The 25,366-nt window shown below is 35.1% G+C and overlaps 2 protein-coding genes across 2 annotated transcripts; one reads left to right on the forward strand and one right to left on the reverse strand.

The window, feature by feature from the left end:
* Positions 1-15: 15 nt before the first annotated feature.
* LOC134245253 (paraplegin-like) lies at positions 16-14,652 on the reverse strand. Its single transcript, XM_062727553.1, has 18 exons — positions 14,456-14,652; positions 14,158-14,254; positions 12,902-13,063; positions 12,316-12,458; positions 10,297-10,365; positions 9,896-10,023; positions 9,157-9,286; positions 8,592-8,771; positions 8,127-8,271; positions 7,778-7,889; positions 4,821-4,944; positions 3,549-3,711; positions 2,045-2,271; positions 1,573-1,656; positions 1,244-1,316; positions 981-1,141; positions 514-591; positions 16-305 (listed from the first exon to the last, which is right to left on the reverse strand). The coding sequence occupies exons 1-18, from the start codon at positions 14,612-14,614 to the stop codon at positions 156-158; spliced, it is 2,385 nt and encodes a 794-aa protein (XP_062583537.1). The 5' UTR covers positions 14,615-14,652; the 3' UTR covers positions 16-155.
* Positions 14,651-24,060, forward strand: LOC134245254 (centrosomal protein of 76 kDa-like). Its single transcript, XM_062727554.1, has 12 exons — positions 14,651-14,831; positions 16,868-17,099; positions 17,564-17,788; positions 18,146-18,331; positions 18,938-19,164; positions 19,706-19,897; positions 20,293-20,456; positions 20,832-20,952; positions 21,337-21,549; positions 21,767-21,854; positions 22,406-22,535; positions 23,852-24,060. Exons 1-12 carry the CDS (start codon positions 14,769-14,771, stop codon positions 23,988-23,990), a joined length of 1,980 nt encoding a protein of 659 aa, XP_062583538.1. The 5' UTR covers positions 14,651-14,768; the 3' UTR covers positions 23,991-24,060.
* Positions 24,061-25,366: the final 1,306 nt, after the last annotated feature.

Here is a 25,366-nt window from a genome sequence, read left to right on the forward strand (position 1 = left end):
CAAACATGAATGCTATTTAGAACATTTTTTAAACTTTTATTTTTTTAATTCAGACTGGTAACATTAAAAACAGCTATTAATAACATACAAAGCACTCTTGTTCACTCTCTTACTCGCACTTGAAAGACAGAGTCATAACATAATAAATCAAAAGTTTATATGGTTTGAGGGGTAGGTGTTTCACTGGATGGTGCACTTAAATTCATATATTCCTCTGGCATTTTGTTTCCATGGGGAGGTGGACCAATTAGCTTCTCAATGTCTTCATACGACAAAGTCTCCCTTTCCATCAGTTCCTTAGCAATCTGCAAACAAATTTATCCTTATGTAATATTTTCAAGTGAACTACTTTTCTCAATAACTATATGTGTAATTAAATGATTTACACTGTAGTAAATTTGTCACTGTTTTCTAGACACCAAATTAGCACCAACAGATAAGGGAAGAGAGAGAGAGAGAGATAGAGCACTAATTAGTGCAATGTCTTCACAAAGTGAATTCTGCGAACTTTACCTTGTGTACTTTATTCATATTTTCTTCTAAGATTTTCTTTGACTGTAAACTAGCCTTTGATACCAGTGCTCTTACTTCCTGTTAAAAATAACACAAAATAAATCAGAGCTAATGTGGTTTTTGTGGATATGACAAATGATTGTTCTATTGACGTTATTGTGATAACTGACCAAGTCATACAAGGCCTGCACAGATTGCTAATATACAGTAAAACCTGTTTAATCTGATATGCACTGGGAGACAGATTGTTTGTCAGAATACACAGGGTGTCAGATTACAATGTGTGAAGAAGATGGAAAATGGCTAACTGAGAATGAAAATAAAGGTCAAAATTCAAAATGAAACGGATTACAAAGGTGTCAGATTAAACAGTTTTTACTGTTTCAATGATTGTTCCTTTTTTTTAATTTTTGAACTTTGTTAAAACATCAATTAATTGTCAGTGTTAATTTCCAATATTCCCTCACCCTATCAATCAAGTTCTCCATGTATTTACTGTAAGGTTTGGGCATATTTTCATCCCCCTCCTCAAAGTGGAACGAGATCTGACCCACATTGTCATTCATCCCAAACTCTCGGACTTGTAAGTAAGCCAGCCTTTTGACAATATCCAGGTCTTTTTCCGCAGCTAAAACAAAAATGTGCATGTGCAGTCAATTCTATCTATTCAATAATCAGAATTAGACTCTATGATTTAATTTCGTTGGTTTTAAGAATTGAAATATTGTACCTGATGAGTGGTGGTTGAAGATCAAAGCCTCTGCTGTGCTTCCAGCTAAATGTACACACATCTTCTCAAACAGCTAGACAAAGATAAGAGAAGATTTATTAAGTATAATGTATTTTCTTACTTCCGTAAAAAATGAAATGTTCCAATAATTATAGAACCTTTATGTGACTTTTAGAATGCCACATGATATACACGTATTGTATACCTCTTCTTCAACAAATTTTTAGGAAATGCCAGTCAAAACGACATGTACCGTATGTATTTAGTTATTTTGTATGTGCAGATTTTTTTGTTTATCTGAAGGAAGTCAGTAATGTATTTACTCTTACCTCCACATTGGTTTGGAGGTCTCTCTCTGGCTTATAATACTGATAATGTCCTAGTCTGTATTTACTTCTGGGTACTATCGAGATCTGAAAATATCATTCAACATCCAACAATGTTTCACAAACATCTCAAAAATTCTTTTTAAGAAAACACAGCCAAATGTAATACGTTTACAGTATTAAAAGCATTTGTAAAATAATAAAAAAAAAAAATGATGAGTTCATACTGGTGCATAGCTAGGGGACATTTGTTAGAATTTTTGGGAGCTTCTTTAAATGAGAAACATGAACTGTGCATTCTCAGCAGTTTTGAGATTTAAAAGAAAAAAGTAAAGGCAATATTTATAGTAAACTGTCATAATATTATAGCCTCAACAAGTAAATTGTAGTTTATTTTTTTGAATATTGTATGTTTCCTTCAAAACACAGTAGATGCCTGGGCACAGAAGTACACCACCAAAGTAAAACATCTAACCTTAAGAATAGCATCAGACGTCTTTGTCATCCATGACACCAATGCTCTTCCTGCCTCGTAGTAGGCGTTTATTTTCTTTTCGTGGGCGTCTCTAACGTACGATCGTTTCTCCGTTCCTCCTATGATCTTCTGTAGAGCGTAATCCATGTCTTTCCGGCTCACAGTGTGCTCGTTATTTGTACCAGCGTAAATGGCTGCTTCATTACAGACATTGGCAATGTCCGCACCTGAAATATTTGATTGAAGTATTTTATGTACATATATTCATGTCTTTTGTTGTTTCTTCACTTTTCTTGCTGTCAAAATTAAGTTAAGCAATACATGCATGTAAACTGTAAAAAGTGCGTCCTTAAATACAATGTACTTGAAAACATGTATGTTTATTCTCCTGTTTTCTTGAACTTTAAGAAACTGAGGTTTTATTGATGCCTGTTGATTGATATCATTTTATTATGTTCAAGGTTTATAAAGATGAGTAAAGTGTTCAAACAATATCATAGGATTAAACGTTCTTTTTGAAAAATTTATCGATGTGTTAACTCTTGACATTTTACTCACAAACTAAATAAAAGTGCGAAGCACTTTTATGTTAAGTTTGTGAGTAAAATGTCAAGAGTTTACACATTGATAATTTTTTCAAAAAGAACGTTTAATTCTTATAATTCCAATTACGAATTTTAAAAAATTATTAAAATGATTTCTCTCTGAGGCCTCCATACAATGCGTTATTTCTGTACAGCGTAGGAATACTTTAAGCCGCAAAGAAACGTAATCGAGATGAATTTCAATAGAGTTCAGATTAAATTGTCAAAACAGTCAATGAATTAACTTATAAAAACTCATCGAATATGCTGTTTAAGTCAACAAATATCGTAAGTACGAGTATACCTCAGAATAATTCGTCTTTGACCATGGCCATGTTGACATTAACGACAACGCTCAGAGCGAAAGTTGCAGACCGATGACGCTTTCGATTTCCACAGGTTTGTTCAAAGATTGAGGAAGATTATAGGATGTAAAAATATGAATTTGATGCTTATAAGGCTAGAGTTTGAGGTACGTTTCTTTTTCCTATCACAACAATACCAAATGAGCTGATTAATTTGCTTCTTATTACGAACGTCGAGATATGACATCAGCAATTTTAAAAACCGACAGTTACATAAACATCTTTAAATTAATATTGATTTTCTCGTTTCATGAAGTCTTTCAGCTGCGCCAGTTTTGTTATACATATTTAATTAAATTTCAGCTTTCTTATTTTCATAATTTAGCTAAAATTTAACAGACCAGAAATAACTGCTTTCGTTGTTTTTACGATAGCCTAGAAGCTAGGACAAGAAAGTAGTTCTGATTGAAAAATTTATCGATGTGTAAACTTTCTCTTGAAGTTGCTCTCATCCAATCAAAACACAGGGAATCAATAAATAAAATGAAGATTGGAATTATACATTTATAAAAGAATGATATGGTGAGTCATAAAATTAAACAGTTTTTTTTCTACCTGACATTCCAGGTGTAAGCTGGGCCAATCTTGGTGCATATTCCGAGATGGAGAAATCTGTCTTAATCTTTGCCAAGTACATCTCAAAAAGTTCCACTCTTTCTTTTGCTGAAGGCAAATCTATAAGGATGTGTCTATCAAATCTTCCAGGACGTAGCAAGGCCTGAAGGGAATGATATAAAAGGCATTCATTATTTACAATTATAGATACTGTAGACGTACTTCTTTCCACGGGTCATAATTCTGCGGAATCTCCAATTCTATCCAATCCGCTGGCAGAAAATTACGCGGACATCTTAAGACTCTCTTTATGTGCCTCATATTTGTAGTAAGTTTCATGGGACAGCGTACATTAATACCACGCGGAAAAAAGTACTTCTATAGTAATATTGTGCAATTCACACAATTTAATTACACTGTGAAACATGAAGATGCTTATAATGAATTCATGCTAACAGTGAAGAGATTTTTTATTCCCTGTAGCTTAAAATTAGAAAGTAAAACAATTCAGAAGAGATATGAAATCTGTATTCTGCAAATTGTGAACAACCCATTTTTCACTTGAAGTGAAATGCCTTTTTTAACATGTGTTCTTGTGTCACATGGTGGCTCTACTGATTAAATCAGCTGAGGTGACAGTTTTAATAGCTTAATTAAGGACATACGCAACGTACCTCACCTACTGATAATTTTTCAAGATATTCTAAAGTTAAACTTACAATACCATTACATGTTCTTAGACAAAAAATCAGCATGCGTTACCAGGGGTTTCAGAAAGATTTCAAATTGTGAAAAAAATTGTATTATTCAAAGAAAAATATACAAAAATTACAAAACATAAATTCCAGATTTTTTTTCATCAAAAATTATTTTAGAAGAGGTGTACAAATCCATATATAGACATTAAAAGTATTACACATGGGTCCTTCATTTAGTGGAACTCTTCAACTCCAGGGAAGAACCCGATAAAGTTCAAACTACATTGCATATGACCTTAAAGTTCAATAAAAGCAAAAATACATGGCACTTTGTCCACGATGACTACCCTGTTGGTGGTCCCCTGAAATGATGCTCCCCCTCAGTTAATACATTGTACTTTGTCCAGAATCTACCCTGTTGGTGGCCCCTAACATTAAGTGAGGATGCTACTCCTCCTCCTTCCCCCTCAGTTTATAAATTATACCTTGTCCAGTAATTCTACCCTGTTGGTGGCCCCTAACATGAGGTGAGGACCCTACCCCTCTCCCTCCCCCCTGAGTTTATATACTATACCTTGTCCAATATGTCCACCCTGTTTGTGGCCCCTAACATGATCACCCCCTCAGTAGTGTTGATTCCGTCCATCTCCACCAGGAGCTGATTAAGAGTCTGCTCTTCTTCTGTGTTGCTGATGGCTCTAGAAAGTCAATCAAAATCATAAAGAAAACAGCTTATTTCATTTTATTGCACTGTATCCCTTGAAATCATTCAACGAATACAAACTCTTGCCAAATCCAATATTCATTGATAAGGAAACCACTGGCACAAGAATATTGTATACTTGTACTTGGAAATTTTCACCCTTTTCATACTTTTCTAGAGACACACAGTTATTATCTTTCTCTAAAAAGAATGCAAATGGTGTCAGGGCAAATCCATTAGATTACTAGGGTGAAAATAATCCTGTACACCACAATAAATGAATGTTAATGAAAATCTATATTTTTGCCAATCCTTGAATAAATAGGATAAAGACAAACAGTTTTTCTTCTGATCAAAAGAATCAACCTTACTAATTAGTTGTTTCAGCCTCAGAAATTTAACCTTTTATCAAACATATACTAGTATTTAGCTTTAGCTCTGTCATTCATTTATCTAATAAACTAGACATATGTCAATAGGACATGAATACCCCGCCGAGGATATATTAGTAAAGCAACATGAAAATTTGTATGTGTATAAAATTTGATCAGAATATCTTGAATAGTGATGCAGCTGAATTGCTTACATTAGTATGTATCAGCATATGAAGTTTAACACTAATTTCATTAAAGTGAGGTCCCTAGATGCATCATCCATGCAAGTTTGGTTCAGGCAGGGCTTATAGTTACTCGGGAATGAAAATATAGGTCAGATCCAGCATCCGAAGCAAGTCTGGTAGTGTTCATCCCTAGATGCATCATCCATGCAAGTTTAGTTCAGGTAGGGCTTATAGTTACTTGGGAATGAGAATAGAGGTCAGATCCAGCATCCGAAGCAAGTCTGGTAGTGTCCATCCCTAGATGCATTATCCATGCAAGTTTGGCTCAGGCAGGGCTTATAGTTACTCGGGAATGAAAATATAGGTCAGATCCAGCATCCGAAGCAAGTCTGGTAGTGTCCATCCCTAGATGCATCATCCATGCAAGTTTGGTTCAGGTAGGGTTTATAGTTACTAGGGAATGAAAATATAGGTCAGATCCAGCATCCGAAGCAAGTAGCAAGTAGTCTGGTAGTGTCCATCCCTAGATGCATCATCCATGCAAGTTTGGTTCAGGTAGGGCTTATAGTTACTTGGGAATGAGAATAGAGGTCAGATCCAGCATCCGAAGCAAGTCTGGTAGTGCCCATCCCTAGATGCATTATCCATGCAAGTTTGGTTCAGGTAGGGCTTATAGTTACTCGGGAATGAAAATATAGGTCAGATCCAGCATCCGAAGCAAGTCTGGTAGTGTCCATCCCTAGATGCATCATCCATGCAAGTTTGGTTGAGGTAGGGCTTATAGTTACTTGGGAATGAAAATATAGGTCAGATCCAGCATCCGAAGCAAGTCTGGTAGTGTCCATCCCTAGATGCATCATCCATGCAAGTTTGGTTCAGGTAGGGCTTATAGTTACTTGGGAATAAAAATATAGGTCAGATCCAGCATCCTCAGCAAGTCTGGTAGTGCCCATCCCTAGATGCATCATCCATGCAAGTTTGGTTCAGGTAGGGCTTATAGTTACTTGGGAATGAAAATATAGGTCAGATCCAGCATCCGAAGCAAGTCTGGTAGTGTCCATCCCTAGATGCATCATCCATGCAAGTTTGGTTCAGGTAGGGTTTATAGTTACTAGGGAATAAAAATGTAGGTCAGATCCAGCATCCTCAGCAAGTCTGGTAGTGTCCATCCCTAGATGCATCATCCATGCAAGTTTGGTTCAGGTAGGGTTTATAGTTACTAGGGAACGAAAATGTAGGTCAGATCCAGCATCCTCAGCAAGTCTGGTAGTGTTCATCCCGAGATGCATCATCCGTGCAAGTTTGTATCAACATGTGAAGTTTGATAACACCATCTTGAATGGTATGTTTAAAACAGAGCTTAACACTAATTTAAGAAAAGTGAGGTCAAGGTCAAAGGAAAGGTCAAGGTCAAAAAATGTTGATGCAGTTGGATAGCTCTCATCAATATCTATCAGCATACAATGAAGCGCATTGAAGTGGTAAAATTTTCTGTTTGGATGAAACGCTCTGAGTCATGTTGTGAACGTCAATTATAACATAATGACACGCCCATTTCTTTTGAAACGAAAAAGAAATATTTGTCGTAATGCTTAAGGACACACCGCTCTTCATGACAAGCAACAAGAATTACACCGAAATGGAGATTTTTAAAGTTATAAGACAGAGAGTTATAGATTTCCCGTTTCTGTAAAACACATACTGGAACGATTTTGTCCATAATTATGACTTTATCATGTTTATTGGAGTTACCACAACACATGTATCGGTCGAGCACGTGCTTACTCGGTATTTATGTAGACCGTCAATTTGATTGGCTATTACATTTATGGAAACCTATTCTACAGGTATTAGAATGACCCATTTGAGCGAATTTTCCTTTCTAAAGAAATGGGCGTTTCGTTTTATGACAATCATCGTTCTAAAGATAGCTCGAAACGTTCCAGTCAAACGGAAAATTTTACCACTTCAATGTGCTTCATTGTATGAAGTTTGGTGAAAATATCTTGGATAGTTTCTTTGAAACTTAGCTTTGAACAGAGCTAAATGCAAAGTGTGACGGAAGGACGGAAGGACAGAAGGATGGAAGAAGGACATGACAAACACTATATGCCCCAGCCATATTCATGGCGGGGCATAAAAATTGGGTTGAACAACTAGAGGGTATCTGGTCATCCATCCAATTTTCTTCAGACCAGAATGATCTATAGACACCTAACTGGTATTAACAACAAAAATCATGAACAAAATCCTTTATCATGATACCAACCCCATGCCACTGCGACTTCTTCCAACTGCATCCAGTTCGTCTATAAATATGATACAGGGGGCTTTGGCTCGAGCCTTCCTGAAAAGTTCTCTTATTCTTGAAGCTCCTTGGCCTGGACAAAAAAATGACAAAAGTTTCAAATTAAAATTTTCAATATTTCATTTATAATCAGTTTTATTTTACTCCTACATGTTGCTTATCAAAGTGAAAGAAATATTAGTTGCTAGTTGATTTTAATCAAAATAAGTATACACTGGTACATGTTTTAATAGAAAACATAATAAAAGTACATTTACTTATCTAAACTGAGCACCTGACATTGAAAATTATTCACAGTAGGAAAACCCACCTCCATAGATTTCCACAAACTCTGACCCAGCTTTTGAGAAGAACGGTACATCTGCTTCAGCTGCTACAGCTTTAGCCAAAAGTGTTTTCCCACATCCAGGAGGACCTAGTAATAATGCTCCATGTGGAATTTTAGCACCTAACCTCTGCAATACAATGTATCATGAATTTAACTGAACTTAGAACCAGTTTTATTTGTCTTTGATTCATAGTTAAGGCTAAACACGACCCAGAAATTTTTGTAGCTACCAAGTGTTTAACGATATCTATGAAGCAACGTCCATCTAATCGGTTGACAACTGATAACACTGAACAGTGATTAAGTCAACAGCTTATATAGGGCCCCTCAGAAATAATGACTGAATAAAAGAATATGGCAGGCAAATTCTTTTTAATTAAGAATTGTATTCAGCTTTCACAAAATTTAGAAATGTGTGGCTGGTACAAATGCAGGTAAATACTTTACCTGATATCTGAGTGGATTCTTCAAGTAATCCACAAACTCCATAACTTCTATTTTAGCTTCCTTCATGCCTGCAATGTCCTTGAACTTGAACTTTGGCTTGTCGTCCACAGGGACATTCTCCTCCTCAGCCATCATGAAATTCAGAAAATTATTATTGTCCATCTTCTGTTCAGCATTTACCTGAAACAAATCAAAATAAAAAAATATTTTTTGTTAAAATATATATTGTTGCAGTATTTTTGCTCAACAAACATGATACAGTTGAACTTTGGTATCTTGGACACTGATACCTTGAATATCATGGATACGTCAAAGTGATTTGGAAATCTCAACTACTTTATTTGAGCCTCAACATCTCAAATCCTTGGATATCTCCAAATTATTCCTCGGTTCAGTTGAGTTTGAGGTAATGAAGTCTGACTAAATTTATATTTAAAACTGTTCACTATTAACTGTTTGTTTTGCACTTGGTTTATGTGTTGTATCACAAATTGCTTGGTCCCATTGAGTTCCAGATAACAATATTTGACTGTACATATATTTATATTTAAAAAGGTTTACTTACTGTTGGTTTTGCATTTGGTTTTATGTGCTGTCTCATATTTTTTTGCATCTGTGATAAAATTGTCATTCTTCTTATAATCACAGCACTATATGCCACCAAAAGTACCAAGAACATCACAGAAGTAGTTCTTCTGAAAATAAAAGAAAGGGCCATTTTCCACACACATAAATCAAAAAAGATATAAAAAAATTTGAATTTTTAAGATGAAGTGCTGTACTGTATATGGTAAAACATGGTTAGAACAAAGTGTTGCAAATTGACAATTTTCTTCATTAATAAGGTTATTGTTAAATCTGTAAAGTCAACAATATATTTCCAAGTTAGGGGGAATCAAAATCACTTTGCTTTAAGCCTCAAATTATTACTTTGCTTCACGTTCATGTATATACATGTACCTATATAATTTAATTTTAGTTGTAACATGTCATTTGATTAGATAATGGATTTTATCCATTTTGTATAAAATAACTTGCCTACGTCACAATGAGTTACGTCAAAAAACGTATTACTCCACTTGACGTTACTTTTAAAATATGCTCAATCTGAAACCTTTTTCTGGAGGAAAAATTGTTTCATTGTCTACACTGAAATTAAATTAAAAGAAATAAAGCTCATTTCGACGTTACACAATATTTACTTTATACAATATAACATAACTTGGGGCAGTATACACTTTTTTATAAACTGCTTTGCGGTTTATAAAGTGTAAACCCTCTGGCAGAAATGTCCAATAACTTACATGCCATCATTCAAGATGATCCGATTTGCAGTCTTGTTCTGTTTTTCTAAAGTTCTGACATAAGATGCAAAACTGGCAAATGGCATATCTGTGTGTAACTTTGCCCAGCAACCACTTGGAATATTGACCTAAAAAAAAAGAAACTTTTTATAATTGTTATGAACAATATTTCCACAATTCTATTGAAATTGTATTGAAACTTATTAAAATATCTTACAGAGAAATGAAGAGCAAAACAGAGAAAAAAAAACACAAGTAAAATTTGTAACATCCCTCCAATTTTGAAGACAAGATTTAAACTGAATCAACAGTCTCTGTGATAGGAGAAACCCTATACAAAGTGGGAGGTACATGTAATTAGCAATTGGTTATGAACAAAATCTCCTAAAAGAAAAACTTACATGTTCTCCAGAATAGCTTTCATTTAAATATACACGAACTGCCCTGTCAAGGTTAACTATTTTTCTAACCTGAAAAAGATTCACATTCACATGAGAGATATAACATGAGAAATAATATCACATACTACTAAACAACATTCCTATGGAAAACAATCTCAAAGAGAAAGAATCTGAATACCACATCAATTTCCTTTCCACAGCAAAACTGTGTTTAAATTTTGTTTATCAAACAAAAAAAAAAATTAGGTACAAACACAAGAGGCCCACGGGCCTTATAGGTCACCTGAGCATTATGCAACAACTTTCCAGTTATTGAATTTGATTCCTGTTTTAAGCCAGATGCTATATGGCATTCACAATTTTGAAAAAGGCACCATTGATCATCATAACAATAGACTTAGCAGTTGCTTAGCTTGGTTACTGAATTCCCGTACGCAGGGTAGGGGAACAAAAATGCATTCCAACTAATCAGTAATATTCAGCAATAATCAGTAGTGCCCCTAACACTGTGACATAAACCCCTGACCCTAGGTCCACACATTACACAAATTTTAAAAAGGCACCCTTAAAATTGCCTATCAAAAAATAAATAAATGCTTTATAAATACAAAGGAGCAGATTTCAAACAATTAATTCATTTTCAGTATATAAGTCTGAGAGCCCCCCACCCCCCATCCTTGACCCTGGGGCCTTGAAATTCACAATTCTGCAAGATTAGGGCCCTTGCTCATCATAACTATATAGGTAGTACATCTGCTTCATACCCAGAGACAGAGAAGAAAATTTTCAAAGATTTAATGTATTTTCACTATATAATCAATAGAGCCCTGCCCTAACACCAGAATCCCTGACCCTGGGGCCATAAAGTTCATAATTTTAGAAGAGGCATTCTTGCTCATCATAACTATGTACTTAGTATATTTAATTCCTAGGAGCAGAGAAGAAGATTTTCAAAGAATTCATGTATTTTCAATATATAATCAAACGAGCCCAGCCCTAACACCAGAACCCCTGACCCTGGGACCATAAAATTCACAATTTTGGTTGAGGCACTCTTGCTCATCATAACTATGCACTTATTTAATTTATTCAATACCTAGGAGCAGAGAAGAAGATTTTCAAAGAATTCATGCATTTTCACTACATAATCAATAGAGCCCCCCCCCCACCCCACACCAGAACCCTTGACCCTGGAGCCATAAAATTCACAATTTTGGTAGAGGCACTCTTGCTCATCATAACAATGCACTTAGTTAGTTTATTTAATACCTAGGAGCAGAGAAGAAGATTTTCAAAGAATTCATGTATTTTCACTATATAATCAATGGAGCCCCCCCCCCTCCCCAACACCAGAACCCTTGACCCTGGGGCCATAAAATTCACAATTTTGGTAGAGGCACTCTTGCTCATCATAACTATGCACTTAGTTAGTTTATTTAATACCTAGGGGCAGAGAAGAAGATTTTCAAAGAAATCATGTATTTTCACTATATATAATCAATAGAGCCCCACCCTAACACCAGAACCCCTGACCCTGGGGCCATAAAATTCACAATTTTGGTAGAGGCACTCTTGCTTATCATAACTATGTACTTAGTTGGTTTATTTAATACCCAGGAGCAGAGAAGAAGATTCTGTAGAGGACTTAATGCTGATTACAATCATGCAAACAGTTTGACTGCTTGATGTCCAGGAGTAAAGAAGAAGATTTTTAAAGACTGCATTAATTTTAGTGGTTTTGGCCCCACCCCTCAGGCCCCAGGGGGGCAGGGATCATGAAATTCACAATTTTTGTTCCCCTTCACCCATAGATGCTTTGAGCCAAATTTGGTTGAAATTGGTTCAGTGGTTGCAGAGAAGAAGCTGAAAATGTTCAAATGTTAACACACGATGGACGACGGACGACGCACGACGACGGACGAAAACGGATAGCAATAGGTCACCTGAGTTTACTCAGGTGACCTAAAAACTGAAAATTCTGATACAAATAGAATGATAAAACTTTAAAGAATGATTTACTTTTCCTTGTTTCATCAAGTCCAGAAATTCTGTCCATGGAATTTCTCCGCTGTACGAATATTGGTCTTGGGGATCTTCGACTGCCAGAAGACAATACCCACAGAGACCAACCATAAGCAAAGCAAGTAAGGAGTCAGAGGCACCTAAATAGAAGGATAAATCTGTGACGGTATGGTATACCAACTGAACAAACCTTAACAAACAAAACCAAAAATTAAGTCAAAAGATTTCAGTATACTATCTAAATAAGGCTAAATTTCAACTTCAGAACTATAGTGGTTACTTAAATTGAAATCTAAACAGAGGATAAACATTTTGAAATATTCACACAAAACGACAGACAATATAACAAACAACTAACGGTAGATAGATGGATGACATATGTTTGCCACCACATACAGCAGAGCTGGTCTTTGACCACAAGATATTGAAACAGAAATGCAATTAAGTCATAAGAACATACATGTAAGAATGACAAGTTTATTCTAAATGCAAGGAGAAAAGAGGTACCTGACTCTACATATTCTTATCAGCAAGGTCTACTTGTCAAAGTAATGAATTCGAAAATTTTTTAAATATTTCTCACCATCTAAAAATCCTAGTTCGTAAACATCTTGACTTTTATCCTCTTTTCCTTGTTTTTCATTTTTGGGATCACTTTCATCTGACTGCTGGGTTTCTTTTCCTTCATCTTTTTTCTCATTTTCTTTATCCAACTTTATACAAGTGGTACTAAAGTTTCTCCTAGCTAAAACAAAAACATGGTACCTGAATGAAAAGTGCCAAAAAAAAAAAAAACTCGAGTTTTTTAAAGAAAAAATGTACATTGTACGGTACCGAATGGACACAACCTAACACCAGAGGGCAGCCCGATTCACTCCTGGGTTTGCTCGGGGTTCACTTAGGGTCCGCTTTCAGAAATCTTGAGTCAGCTTTATATGTGCCTTGAGTGTACTTAGGGTTCACTCTGGGTCAGCTCAACATGTGTTTGCTTTCTGGTATCGCTTGGTGTTCACTTTCGGTGTTCGCTCTAGGTTCGCTGCTTTGGGTCTGCTACGGGTGCACTCCTGGTCAGCCCTAACATACCCCAAGCAAACTCGAAGCGGACCCGGAGAGCATACCAGGGGGTGCACTACAGGTTCTCTTTCTGTTCGCTTTCTGTTAGGTTGTGTCAGGTCAGTACTGTATTAACCTCTAAACATTTTAAATATGTTTGTGTCTGAGTGAATTGATCTACCTCTCTAGCCTGATTACTCTTTAATAAAAAATATCATCAGGGGCATTTGAGAATCATATAAATTGTGTTTTGCAAATCTGATATTCTTTCATGCAGGTTGATGAAGTTCATTATTAGTAGCCCACTACATTTGCTCAACATTGCATTATAGATTTAATGTGGGATGTGATTGGTCTACAGTGTTTTTTTTTCAAGAACAGATTTAACTTATCACTTTCCGCATTTTTATTTGCATGTTTTCCAAAATGTTCTGTTCTTGATTAGGGCCTTGCTGTGAATGAAAAAAGCCACGGTGACCATAATTCTTTAAAGTGGAGAGGTGATATGTTTTAACTGCAAATATCAAAACAAAATTAATGTGGTTCTCATGAAAACTGAATCTAAAGTTTGCGTTTTCCTGTTTCTGAAAGACCTCAAAACTGAAGTTAATGTGCAAATTTCAGCACGATTAAGTGGAAAACTTAAAGCACATTGAATCGCATTACTGGATAAGTGTAACTTAGCTAAGTGAATCTGCGCTCATCCAAACGGTCACATATGGTGGCATATTGTACTAAAATTCAAAACATATGACATACACGAGAAAAATTATATAAATGCATTACCACTATACTGAATAGTATGCAAATCTTTTCTTTGTAGGTATGTCCTCGCTGTTATTATCTTTGACCAAGAGTGGCATATCTGTCTTTCAGCACATCTCTGCAATGTAGTGAAAAAATGATTTTGTAAAAATGAGATAATGAAATCAGTTTTATTTACATTTACAATTTCTTACAAAACATAAAAAATGACAAAGAGTGGTCAAAGCCATATATTTTTCTTTATTTAACTTATTATTTAAACCTTACGCAACATTTATAGTGCAGAGGCAATTCGAAAATGCATAAACATTATTCTTACTTTGCATTTCACCTCAGAAAACGAAACTACTGAAGGTGCAGTAGAACTGGAGCATGCTGTCTGAAAGAACCTTAAGTTTTTTCTGCATATTTCTCTTCTGAAACATGAAAAAATAGGATTTCTCATCTTCGCATCGAGTGCGAAGATTTTCTTTCCCATTCCGAATTCCGATCCCGACAAATGGAGTTGTTTTGGATCGGGATCGACTTAATTTTGCGCAGGCGTGAAGCGGTGAAAAACAAACGAATGCAAAGTGAAACACATGCAGAACTTGTTGAATTGTTCCTTGTCATACGGAGTTTTATAGGACAAAATGTCTCTTCCACCCGAGAAAATCACAGAGCTTAAGCAAATAATCCATTCTCAGCTAAATCAGGTATAAAAAAGAGGAAATCCGAGCTGTCTGGACTGACATACAGACATGCTGCTGCTTGTATTTGCAAGCAGAGTAAAAATATGTTAGATTATACTTATCTGTTATAAATCTTGCAAAATGTTATCTAAATAGTATGAAAAACTTCTGTGTAATACTAATAAGTTCTGTAATTTGATTTAATATCCCCCATGACTAATTTGTGAGAATGAATGTGTAAAAATACAGTAACTACCTCAAATCTTTTGATATTTTGTCTTGTTTTGTCAAAACAGCATCGTCTCAAACCAGTGTCCAGAGCCTGCTCATAGCTTTCTTATACCCATGGCTTCTTGATCATATATTAATAAGACTTGTAATCTTGATTAATCACGCCTTTGTGTGATTACTAGATAGAATGTTCTATCGTTAAAATGATATTGTCCTACGGACCCGGTTTAACGATAGAATTCGTTCCATGTATTCGTAATGTAGCAGAAAGAAACACGGGCGATAACTCGCATAGTGCATTTACTAGGAACAATCTAGAGAGTTCCGAATGTAAACATGGAGGTAATTTGAATCGAGAGAAAAACGTTGAGAAAATTAATTGGATTTTCGTCTTTAGATGGATTATTTTTTGGGATAAAGGCATAAGCAATCTCAAAAAGGTTTGTTTTAATTATTTTGGTAGTTATTCCTAGTGCAAATCATTTTATATTCTTCAAAATCGTTTCGGAGCGGATCCGCTCCGATCTGCTACATTGCAAGTATATGGGACGTATTCTAACTGTGGTGAGGGCTTGTACCGAGACACAGTTAGATTATTCTAACTATGTGATTACATGTTAATTATACCAAATTAATCATACATGCCAACTTTCCCGATTTTTTTGGGGAGTCTGCCGATTTTGAACCCTGTCTACCGCTTGTGTATGGATTTATTTTTTCCCCCCATTTCTACCGATTTTTCGAAAATCCGGATTTTTTACCGATTCGCTTTGAATAATACAGTATTTCCTTGTGCAGAAAACATGGCTGTTTCAATGTTTATCGGTAGGATATCTGTTTATTGCTGCTGATAAAAGGTAATCAACATGGTGTCAACTGTGCTACCAGTCATTACAGTGGTTTTAATTGCTTCCGATTCCCATTAACAGTGAATTTTAACCTAGACAATTACGCCAGATGTGGAAATTTTAGAAATACACACGACAGGATACAAACTGACAAACTTGTGAGAGTTCACACTTTACAGCAAAATTTGACAATAAACGTATAAATCTTTTATAAAAGGTATCAAGTTTGGGAAATATGGCATTAATTCTTAGTAAATTATCTACTTCATGGAAAAGACACTGCCAAAATCCAACATAAAAAGACAAAAGGAAGACCATGCCTTTGCAGACTTTGAATGAAAAAGTTCAGAGTGTCTTCTTAATGTTCCCTTTAATATAAAAAAAAATAATTATGACATTGTGTCTGTGACAGCAGCCTTATAAAAATTACCAACAGACAATAAACAGTAACCACATGGTAACTGCATTTATAAACTTAACTTGATTCAGCTCATTTGTAAAGTTTAACATCCTTATTCATGTAATAATTTGTTTGTGTATCACATTCTTTAAGACTGTGTGCATGTTTATTAACATATTAGATAATTTTGAATAAAATATTTTTTTTTAAATTTCAAATGATATTGTATTTGTGTTTTTGTTGAAGTTGATAGAGAAGAAAACACTTTTTGAAGTAGTGATAATGATACAAGGTAGTAGATTAATATTTAAAAAAAAAAAAAGACCTACAAATAGTTATTTTTCACGTCAAAATGCTGCGAATTAGGAACCTCAAAAAAGGTCGTTACGTGCAATCTCCCCCAAGAAAATTTTCAAAAGTTGGCATGTATGATTAATGTAAATAATTCTTTAATCATATTAATCATTAATTGCTTTTTATATTGCAATGGAATTAAACAAAGACCAAAAAAGGGTTACCTAAACTGTGTTTCGATAATAAAAGGTCGTGATTGCATCAGATGTTATTGTTTGTCATTATAGATGGACATACAGAATAAAATCCGAGACATTCTCTCTGATACGATACAGCATGACTTTATGGGCCAGCATGGTAAAGTGGGAGAAGAGGAACTTCTACATAAGCTGAAACAACAAGGACTTGTAGATGACATTCTGCATCAGTTGCAGTTCAGAGGTCAACAAGGGGGCACAACCCCAGCAACTCACTTCTTGGACAAAGATGATAAAGTGACACAGCTTCCCACAAAGAAAGGTAAATGTGAATGCTTGATTTTGTTTTGAAATAGAAGTTCTTAATTTAAATATTAAAGTTTAGAATTCTCTTGAACTGATTGATAAGTCTTATACATGTTAGAGACAAACAGTTGCATTCCAAGAAAACTGAGTTACTGTATACAGGGAAATTTTTGCCCCCGTTTTATTTTCGCCCCTTTCACCCTACTCACAGGCGGGTGAATTTAAAACGGGGCTAATTCATATAATTTCTTACACAAAACTGTGACTGGGCAAATTTAAAACGGGGCAAAATTATTTGCAAGTGTGAAAGGGCAAAAATAACACAAGATGAAAATAACCCTGTATACAGTATATAGTATTCTACTTCCAGATTGAATAGATTTATGATTCTGCAGAATTAAGACAGAGGAAAAAAGCATATACATGTATCTGATTTCCATGCGACACATACATGTACCCATGTTTTCAATTATTTTGCAGTGAACATAGATCCGACCAGGAGATATGTTTATTTTCAAATAAAAGGCGGGAAAGCATTCTTGGAGCACATTGATGAAAGTGACCCCATGCCTGGACAAGTGTCCTCCTTCTTCACATTTCATATTTACTTCCGAGGTCAGCGGTTCAAATCCCGCCCCATTCCCTGTGCATGTGAACCTACCATTGATGAAGGTTTTCTGCTAGAACTCCACAAAGAGTCATCTGGTAAGGTGCTTCAAGTTGTTAGTAAACATGTATTGTTCTAATATAAAGTGTATGGAATTTCAGTCAATCCTCGTTATGTTGAACTCAATTTATTACAGTATTCAAGATGTTCAAGATATTGAGGATAAAATACTTCATAAATAAGTGGTTGGACTTCATTCTTTCAACATATCCATTGTATTTTGAGATATCAGTGTTTGAGATACCAAAGTTTAACTGTAGTTTCTATTTGGAAATTGGTCTAGTTTCTGAAACACTTGAAGAAAGGAAAGCACTAGGATTTGAGAAATTTGAATGGATTGAAGAAGTGTCAAAGGTGTAAATAAAATTATATGTTAATCATCTTTAAATTTATAGGAGAAGCAGGAAAGATGGCAGATGCTAGCACCATGTTATCCATCAGTGACCCTATCCACATCGTCCTGATTAAGACAGAAGCCTTGGGAGAGACCAGTCTGGTGTCCTCCAACTTCTTTGAGTGGAGAACGGTGCTGGCCTCCTCAGGAAACAGAATGTCCATGATGTTAGAGCTCAAAGGAACTGGTAAGGAATGCTAAAGAGGCAGCATTAAAAAAAATCGGATAAGGTTATCAGTAGAGCATGTTAAAGTGTTAGTAAAATGCATCTTGGTGTATCCTTAAAAATAATGCAATTATTTATTAGGCCATAATAAAAATATGCATCGCCCGCCCCGGTTATATACCCCCGCCTCGATTTTTTTTTATTCCTGTTTCTCTTCGTCTTAATCCTTAAAAATAATGCAATTGATTTTGACAGCTAAAAAGATGGTAATTGCTGTAGTACAGTATATATTTTAAACAAGGGTCATTGGTTGAAAAAGATCGGTGATGATGTGAAGTAAGAGATAATTGAACCTTTACTATTTTTTAAAAAAATTTATTGGTCAATAAAAAAATATGCAAAATTGAAAAAATAAAAAAATAACCTGAATCTAGCTATTTATATACTAGTGAGTTTTTAGACCATGATGTGGTTAAATTTTTTAGAAAGATTTATTGGTCACTATAATAACCTGGTATATACATGTAGTATATACATGGACAATTGCTGGGTAATATGTATTTTAAAGATTACTTTTTTCCACAGTATCAAATATTCACTTGTGCTTATTTTTTCCAAATTTCATAGGAAATGAAAGCAAGGTGCCAGCAGGAGTCATTGAAATTATGATGGAACTTTTTCCCAAATCTACAAAAAATTTTGGCCAGGATGTTGTGGCTGCTCAGATAAGCCTTGAAAAAAGCAGACAGGCAGAAAGGGAACGTCTGTTCTTAGTGTATGCCAAACAATGGTGGAAGGAGTACCTCCAGATCAGACCAGCTCACCAAGACAGACTGGTCAAAATATTTGCTCAGGTAAGAAATTTTTACGTCTTACATGTTATTTTACTCTGAGGTAAGGCCGCGTGATGTGTAAATACATGTACTTTCACTGAAGTTGGTCAGATGAACTTTACTGAAGAAGAATGAAAAATTTTATGTTTGGCAGTTTCATAAGTGAAAGTACCAGAAATGTAAAAGATAAAAAAGTCAATTTTAAAACCTTTGATTTACATGGCCACTTAAGATGGTCTGCTGAACTTTATTGAAGAAGAGTGGAAAATGAATTTGTCTTGTTCTTTGTGAAAGTACAAAGAGATTTGAAAATTATAATAGTCAGTCTGATTTAAAATTATGTCCTTTGATCCTCTTGCACAGTTTGCTACATGTAGGTTCGAACCTGATTCAATTTTCAATTAGCATAACACACATTTTAACTATTTGTAAGAACACATTTACCATGCAAAGTTACAACGTCCTATCTTATGAATGAAACTTTAAAATTAAAAAAAAAATGTTATTTTGTTTAAAATTTTGAAATGAGACATACAAATCATCATTTTATTCTTTCATGTAGGATGAGAACATGGTGAACAGACCAGTCAACTCGTACCTGAAGCCTTTAAGGGGAGGACGACTGCTAGATTCTGCTAGACATGCAGCAAGATTTGTCAGCCTCATACACCATGAGAAAATCCAGTCCCTAGGGGCCGGGGGGAGAACAGAACAGTGGAGTAGTGTCCACGCTTTCCTGTGTAGAAACAAAGGGGTAGGTAACTACTGTCATTGAAGGTGCTGGAAAAAATGTTCACCCATTTACATTAAATATGCGTGATAATGAGCCTGCCCTTTAGAATCGACTACATGTAAATTTTAAGTTCCATCCACAATTTGCGGGTTAAACAGCTGTTTAAGTGTTTCTTCAGAGAGAAATCTTATATTAAGTAACCATGTAAAGCAAAACTATGTCTTTCAAATGCTGATGCTAAATATTTTTGAAATCCAATCCACTTACACATACAGGTACTCTATTTCATGTCAAAGAGACAAACTTATGGAAGTCAGTCCAGTAACTGTTCCATGTTCCCTTATTCTATGTACATGCACATGTATGTACTGTAGGGCTGCGACACCTTGTTCCTTTATTCTATGTATGTGTTGTAGGACTGTGAGGATCATGCTACGCTACTCTGCAGTCTTCTCCTGGGCTTTGGACTGGATGCCTATGTCTGCGTGGGAACTAAATCTAAGGGTGCTGTCCATGCCTGGGTTGTCACCATCAGTGTGGAGGGGACTATTGTCTTCTGGGAGAGTCTCAATGGACACAGGTATTAGGGGTGGGGGAGGCAATAGAACTCTGATTATGCTTTATGTAGCTCTTATTTTATTTGTTGATAAGTTTATGGTTGAATCAAAACATCAGGTAATGCAAGCATATACAAAACAGATTTCTCCAAGACTTGCATTTGATACCGTATCATTTGTACATTTTATATTTTAAGTGAATTTGGAAAAATAAACAATTGTTATAAATAACACTATGTCGCTTTGAATTTTTAGTGAGTTTTTGCAATGCAATACTTTAAATGTACAGAATTATGCTTCCAAAGGGATGTCACCCCTTCAAACAATTATTGTTCTACCATTATTTGAGCCACTTAAAAAATTCCTCGGAAGTTTTTACCTCCACTTTGTTTTATCAGGTACATACATCTACCAATTGACCCAAATGCTCCACCTATGGACAAACAGCATCGTCCAAAATACCCTTACAAGACAGTTGGATGTGTGTTCAATCATGTGTCATTCTATGCAAATAACCAGGTGTGTTATGTTTATAGTCCCTGCATATGTAGATTTGAAGTTTGAGAAAACTATAGATTCACAATTTTGATTGTTGTGATTTTTAATAAAGAATATTTTTTTAAATCAACCTCCTTAAATGTACTGAAGGGATGTTGCAATTGAATAATTTTAAACAAGCATTATGCATGTGTTCTATGCATATCAAGCATTAAAGTAATGTAAATCTAGCCATAGCTAATCTTATTGCATGAAAAAGGGTAGCAACTTTATAAGGGTACATTTATACCTGTATTTCATACCTACAGTATATAGAGAATAAAAATTTATTACATACATGTATATATAAATATATATGCTTGCCCATAATAAATATTCATATAGTAATTACCTGTAAATTTTTAGCCATCAGATTCAGTGGAGGTGTGCAGATTTAACCTAAGTAATGAGGCAGACTGGAAATCCATGTCCCAGGATGCCATCCTCTCTGTGTGTGGGCCGGGAACCTCCCCCACGTGGCCGACCATGCCCCCTCTGTGTGCCTCCAGCCTGGACTCCTCCCTCGTCAGCAATGACCTGGAACAACAGTTACGGGTCATGGTGTATGAACACAGGAGGGTAGGTTTTCTGAGGAACATTGATTTAGGTTAATTGTATTTAAGGGGTAAATGAAAAATGGATGCTTTTTCAAATAACATTAAATTGACTTTTAGTCCATAGTTGCTTGTGAAAATTTCAAATCCAAGCTTTTTTTTTTTTTAAAGAAAAATACAAATAAATTACTTTTAACAACCATTTAAAAAACATTTGAATAAAGAAGAGAATTTATTTGTAGGATTTGGGGCTGACCACCAATTTTGATGACCAGCTTAGCTATCTCCTAACACCAGCATTAGCAGCATATGAACTGGAGAGAGTCACAGGTATATAGTGTTATTTTGTATTGTACATGTTGTACATACATGTATAAGTGGAACATTACAGTGTTCAACTAAATAAATTGATATCAGATGTCCTTTAAAATTTTTGGTGAAAATTCTTAACTATTGGTTATGATGCTGAACAAAATGTACAATACCCTGGAAAATTATTCCCCTAGATTATTATACTGTGAACAGTTTGGAGGGAATTCATTATGTTTACTATTTATATGTGTTTGTTTTACTGTTGTGAAAAGACTTCTATATAATTTGTTTTTAGAATGAGAGGAGTACACTGTCCTGAGAAATTGCATTTTGTATTGAAATAAGGAGGGGGGGAATAATGTTTGAATCTACAATAATAGAAAGCTGATTTATATATATTTGGATGTATTAGTCAATGTTCAGAGAATCGTAGCAGTGGGAGAATCACTGGGACAGTACTGAACTAAGTGCTCCAATCTTTATTCCTGGATCAAAGGATTTTTTTAAAGCCTTAGAAATGTCTTGTTATCTAGTAGCCCATACATTTTTGCTTCTTTTTCTTCATGTAGGAATAACAGCAGGGAATGAAGAATTCCAAGACTCCATCAAGCAGGCTGTACCAGACGGCCATACATTTAAGGGCTATCCCATCCAGTTCTCTCACAGAAATGCCAAGCGAGCTTTTGCCACATGTTTGAAGTAAGACATTTTGATTTTCCTGATTTCTTTGACAGCACATCCACTGTTAATGAATTCTTTTGAAATGTGTGTACATTTGACAATGGTAATTCTTTTTTTTAAAAGTTCATTTTTGTAAAGATACTAAATACATGTACTGCTTTTGTGAAAACAGACGATATGTAGTGTTAATATCATTTACATTTTTAAAAAATGCAGTCATTTAAAGTTTTTCACAGAACATGTCAAAGGATATGTCATAATTTACATTTATGAAAACAGAGATTTACAATGCAAGAAAGTACCCTCTGTTAACTTATTAAGCAAATACCATTTATTATTGTAGTTTTTTAGCTCACCTGAGCTTTTCTGATCACATTTTGTCCGTCGTCCGTCTATCTGTCCGTCTGTCTGTAGACTTTTCACATTTTCAACTTCTTCTCAAGAACCACTGGGCCAGTTTTGACCAAACTTGGTACAAAGCATCCTTGGATGAAGGGGAATTTAAATTATTAAAATGAAGGGCCAAGTCCCCTCACAAGGGGAGATAATCAAGAAAAGACAAGAATAGGGTGGGGTTATTAAAAATCTTTTTCTTAAGAACCACTGGGCCAGAAAAACTGAAACTTATATGGAAGCATCCTGGGGTAGTGTAGATTCTAAATTATTCAAATCATGATCCCCGGCGGTTGGGTGGGGCTACAATGGGGAGTCAAAGTTTTACATAGAAATATATAGGAAAAATCTTTAAAAATCTTCTCAAGAACCACTAAGCCAGAAAAGCTGAAACTTATGTGGAAGCATCCAGGGATAGTGTAGATTCTATATTGTTCAAATCATGACAACCGGGGGTAGAGCGGGCCCACAATGGGGAATCAAAGTTTTACATAGAATTGTATAGGAAAATCTTCTTCTCAAGGACCACTAGGCCAGAAAAGCTGAAACTTATGTGGAAGCATCCTGGAGTAGTGTGAATTATAAATTGTTCTAATCATGACCCCCGGGGGTAGGGCGGGGCCACATTGGGGAATCAAAGTTTTACATAAAAATATTTAGGAAATATCTTTGAATTTCTTCTTCCCAAGAACCATTCTGCCAGAAAAGCTGAAACTTATGTGGAAGCATCCTGGGGTAGTGTAGATTTCAAATTGTCTTAATTATGGTCAGTGGGGTAGGGTGGGGTCACAATATGAATTACAAGGGGGAAATCTGGTAAAGAACAGACTGGTCAAAGTTTCTGAGGTGAGCGATGTGGCCCATGGGCCTCTTGTTTTACTTGTATGAAATAAAAACAGGAAAGAGTTTCTTATTTCAATATTTTTCATCTCTAATTATAGGTCTCCTGTATGTGAGGAAATCATCAACTGTCGAGGAGATCATGTCCGTCTGGGTGTAAGAGTGAAAGTTTACCCCTACCCTGAAAACGCAGTTGCAACCTGGGTCATGTTTGCATGCAAATACAAATCAATCTTGTGAGCAAATTGTCCAAAGATTTTAGAACATTTTTGGTGACAGCACCTGCTTGTCCAAGAGATTTAAATTTTGGTACGAGAAAAATATTCATTTCCTGGAATATTTGTGTAAAATATCAGGATATTAAATCATGTGTAAATGAATTAATGAGAAGCTTTATAAGATTCTGTTGCTGGGCTTGAAATTTTTTTTTTAAAATAAGTTCTACCAGAAAGAGTCATTTTAAATGATATAGGACATTAAAGAATTGATGATGTCTGGTCCTGTGAACAGTAAAACATGCATACATGTATATAGTATGGTGCCAGGGACAGACAATTTTGCTTTGTTATAAAAGTAATTTCAGTTGTTACATCTGTTAAGTACACAGTATTTTGTTATAACCAAGGAGAGTGATAATCACTATGCTGTAAGCATAAAAATTCATTTAGTATAAGCATGTTTGCTATAAGAGTGTTTTTACTGTATACATGTACTGATTTTGATTATTAACATTTCACGCGACCTGTTGCGTTAAAAGGGTAGAAATGATCTTCTTTATTGAACATACGAGAGCTCTGTACATAATTGTGTATTAGTTTGTGAAGGATCAGGTGAGATTGTATAAATGATGATTGTATTAGATATGTTTTAGCCTCATTTAAAGATTTAAATGTACGAATATAGGTCTGTGCAAGTTTTTTTTTTCTTTGATATTCTCTGTGATATTCTTGTTTATTTTTTTTCATGTCTGAATAGTGCTCCAAGCTTTAAGGTTGTTGTAAGTTGCATGTATTTTATACAAAATAGTATATCATCATTTAATGATCAAATGTCCAGTTTACTCTGAAATATGCAGTCTTTAAATAATATGCAAATCCTTTATGTTCAGAATGATGTTATAGTGGTTGGAACAAAAGATATTGTTAGAATCTATTATTGTTGCCATTTTTGTTGTATTAAAAGTACACACATAGTAATAAAATCATTTTATATAATGATGACTGTTAATGGTTATTTGAAGGAAAAAGAGTCTTCAGAATGGTGGCAAGTATATATTCTCCATCAGTCAAAGATAGTCTAAAAGTTTCTCCAATTATTGCAGGGAAAAATGAGAGATTGACCTACTGAGATTTTCATTTTCACTAAAGCAGCAACATCACCATTGGAATTAAAGCTATGTTTGGCTCTAGTGGCAGGGATCCATTGTTGGCATTTACTGTTTCTAATGTCTGTTGATTATAACAATTTAAAATGTTGAAGTGTTTGTAATATGTATTCATATACGTGTTAAGTACACGAAGGAGTCTGGTGCATAGGGTGTAAGATGAAATTTAAATTTTTTTTTTTTTGGGTAGCCATAAACCTTTATTTAGTGTCAGATGAAAAATATACTTACG

This window comes from Saccostrea cucullata, unplaced genomic scaffold (assembly GCF_032062105.1).
Source record: "Saccostrea cucullata isolate Sc308-1 unplaced genomic scaffold, CSIRO_AGI_Scuc_v1 ctg274, whole genome shotgun sequence".
Lineage (NCBI taxonomy): Eukaryota > Metazoa > Mollusca > Bivalvia > Ostreida > Ostreidae > Saccostrea > Saccostrea cuccullata.

Coding starts and splice junctions, on each gene's coding strand:
- LOC134245254 (XM_062727554.1), top strand. CDS start 14,769: ATGTCTCTTCCACCCGAGAAAATCACAGAGCTTAAGCAAATAATCCAT. Junction 21,550..21,766: donor TGGTGTATGAACACAGGAGG/GTAGGTTTTCTG, acceptor ATTTATTTGTAG/GATTTGGGGCTGACCACCAA. Junction 21,855..22,405: donor TGAACTGGAGAGAGTCACAG/GTATATAGTGTT, acceptor TTCTTCATGTAG/GAATAACAGCAGGGAATGAA.
- LOC134245253 (XM_062727553.1), bottom strand. CDS start 14,614: ATGGGAAAGAAAATCTTCGCACTCGATGCGAAGATGAGAAATCCTATT. Junction 12,459..12,901: donor CGAACTAGGATTTTTAGATG/GTGAGAAATATT, acceptor CCTTCTATTTAG/GTGCCTCTGACTCCTTACTT. Junction 2,272..3,548: donor GCTTACACCTGGAATGTCAG/GTAGAAAAAAAA, acceptor CAAATATTTCAG/GTGCGGACATTGCCAATGTC.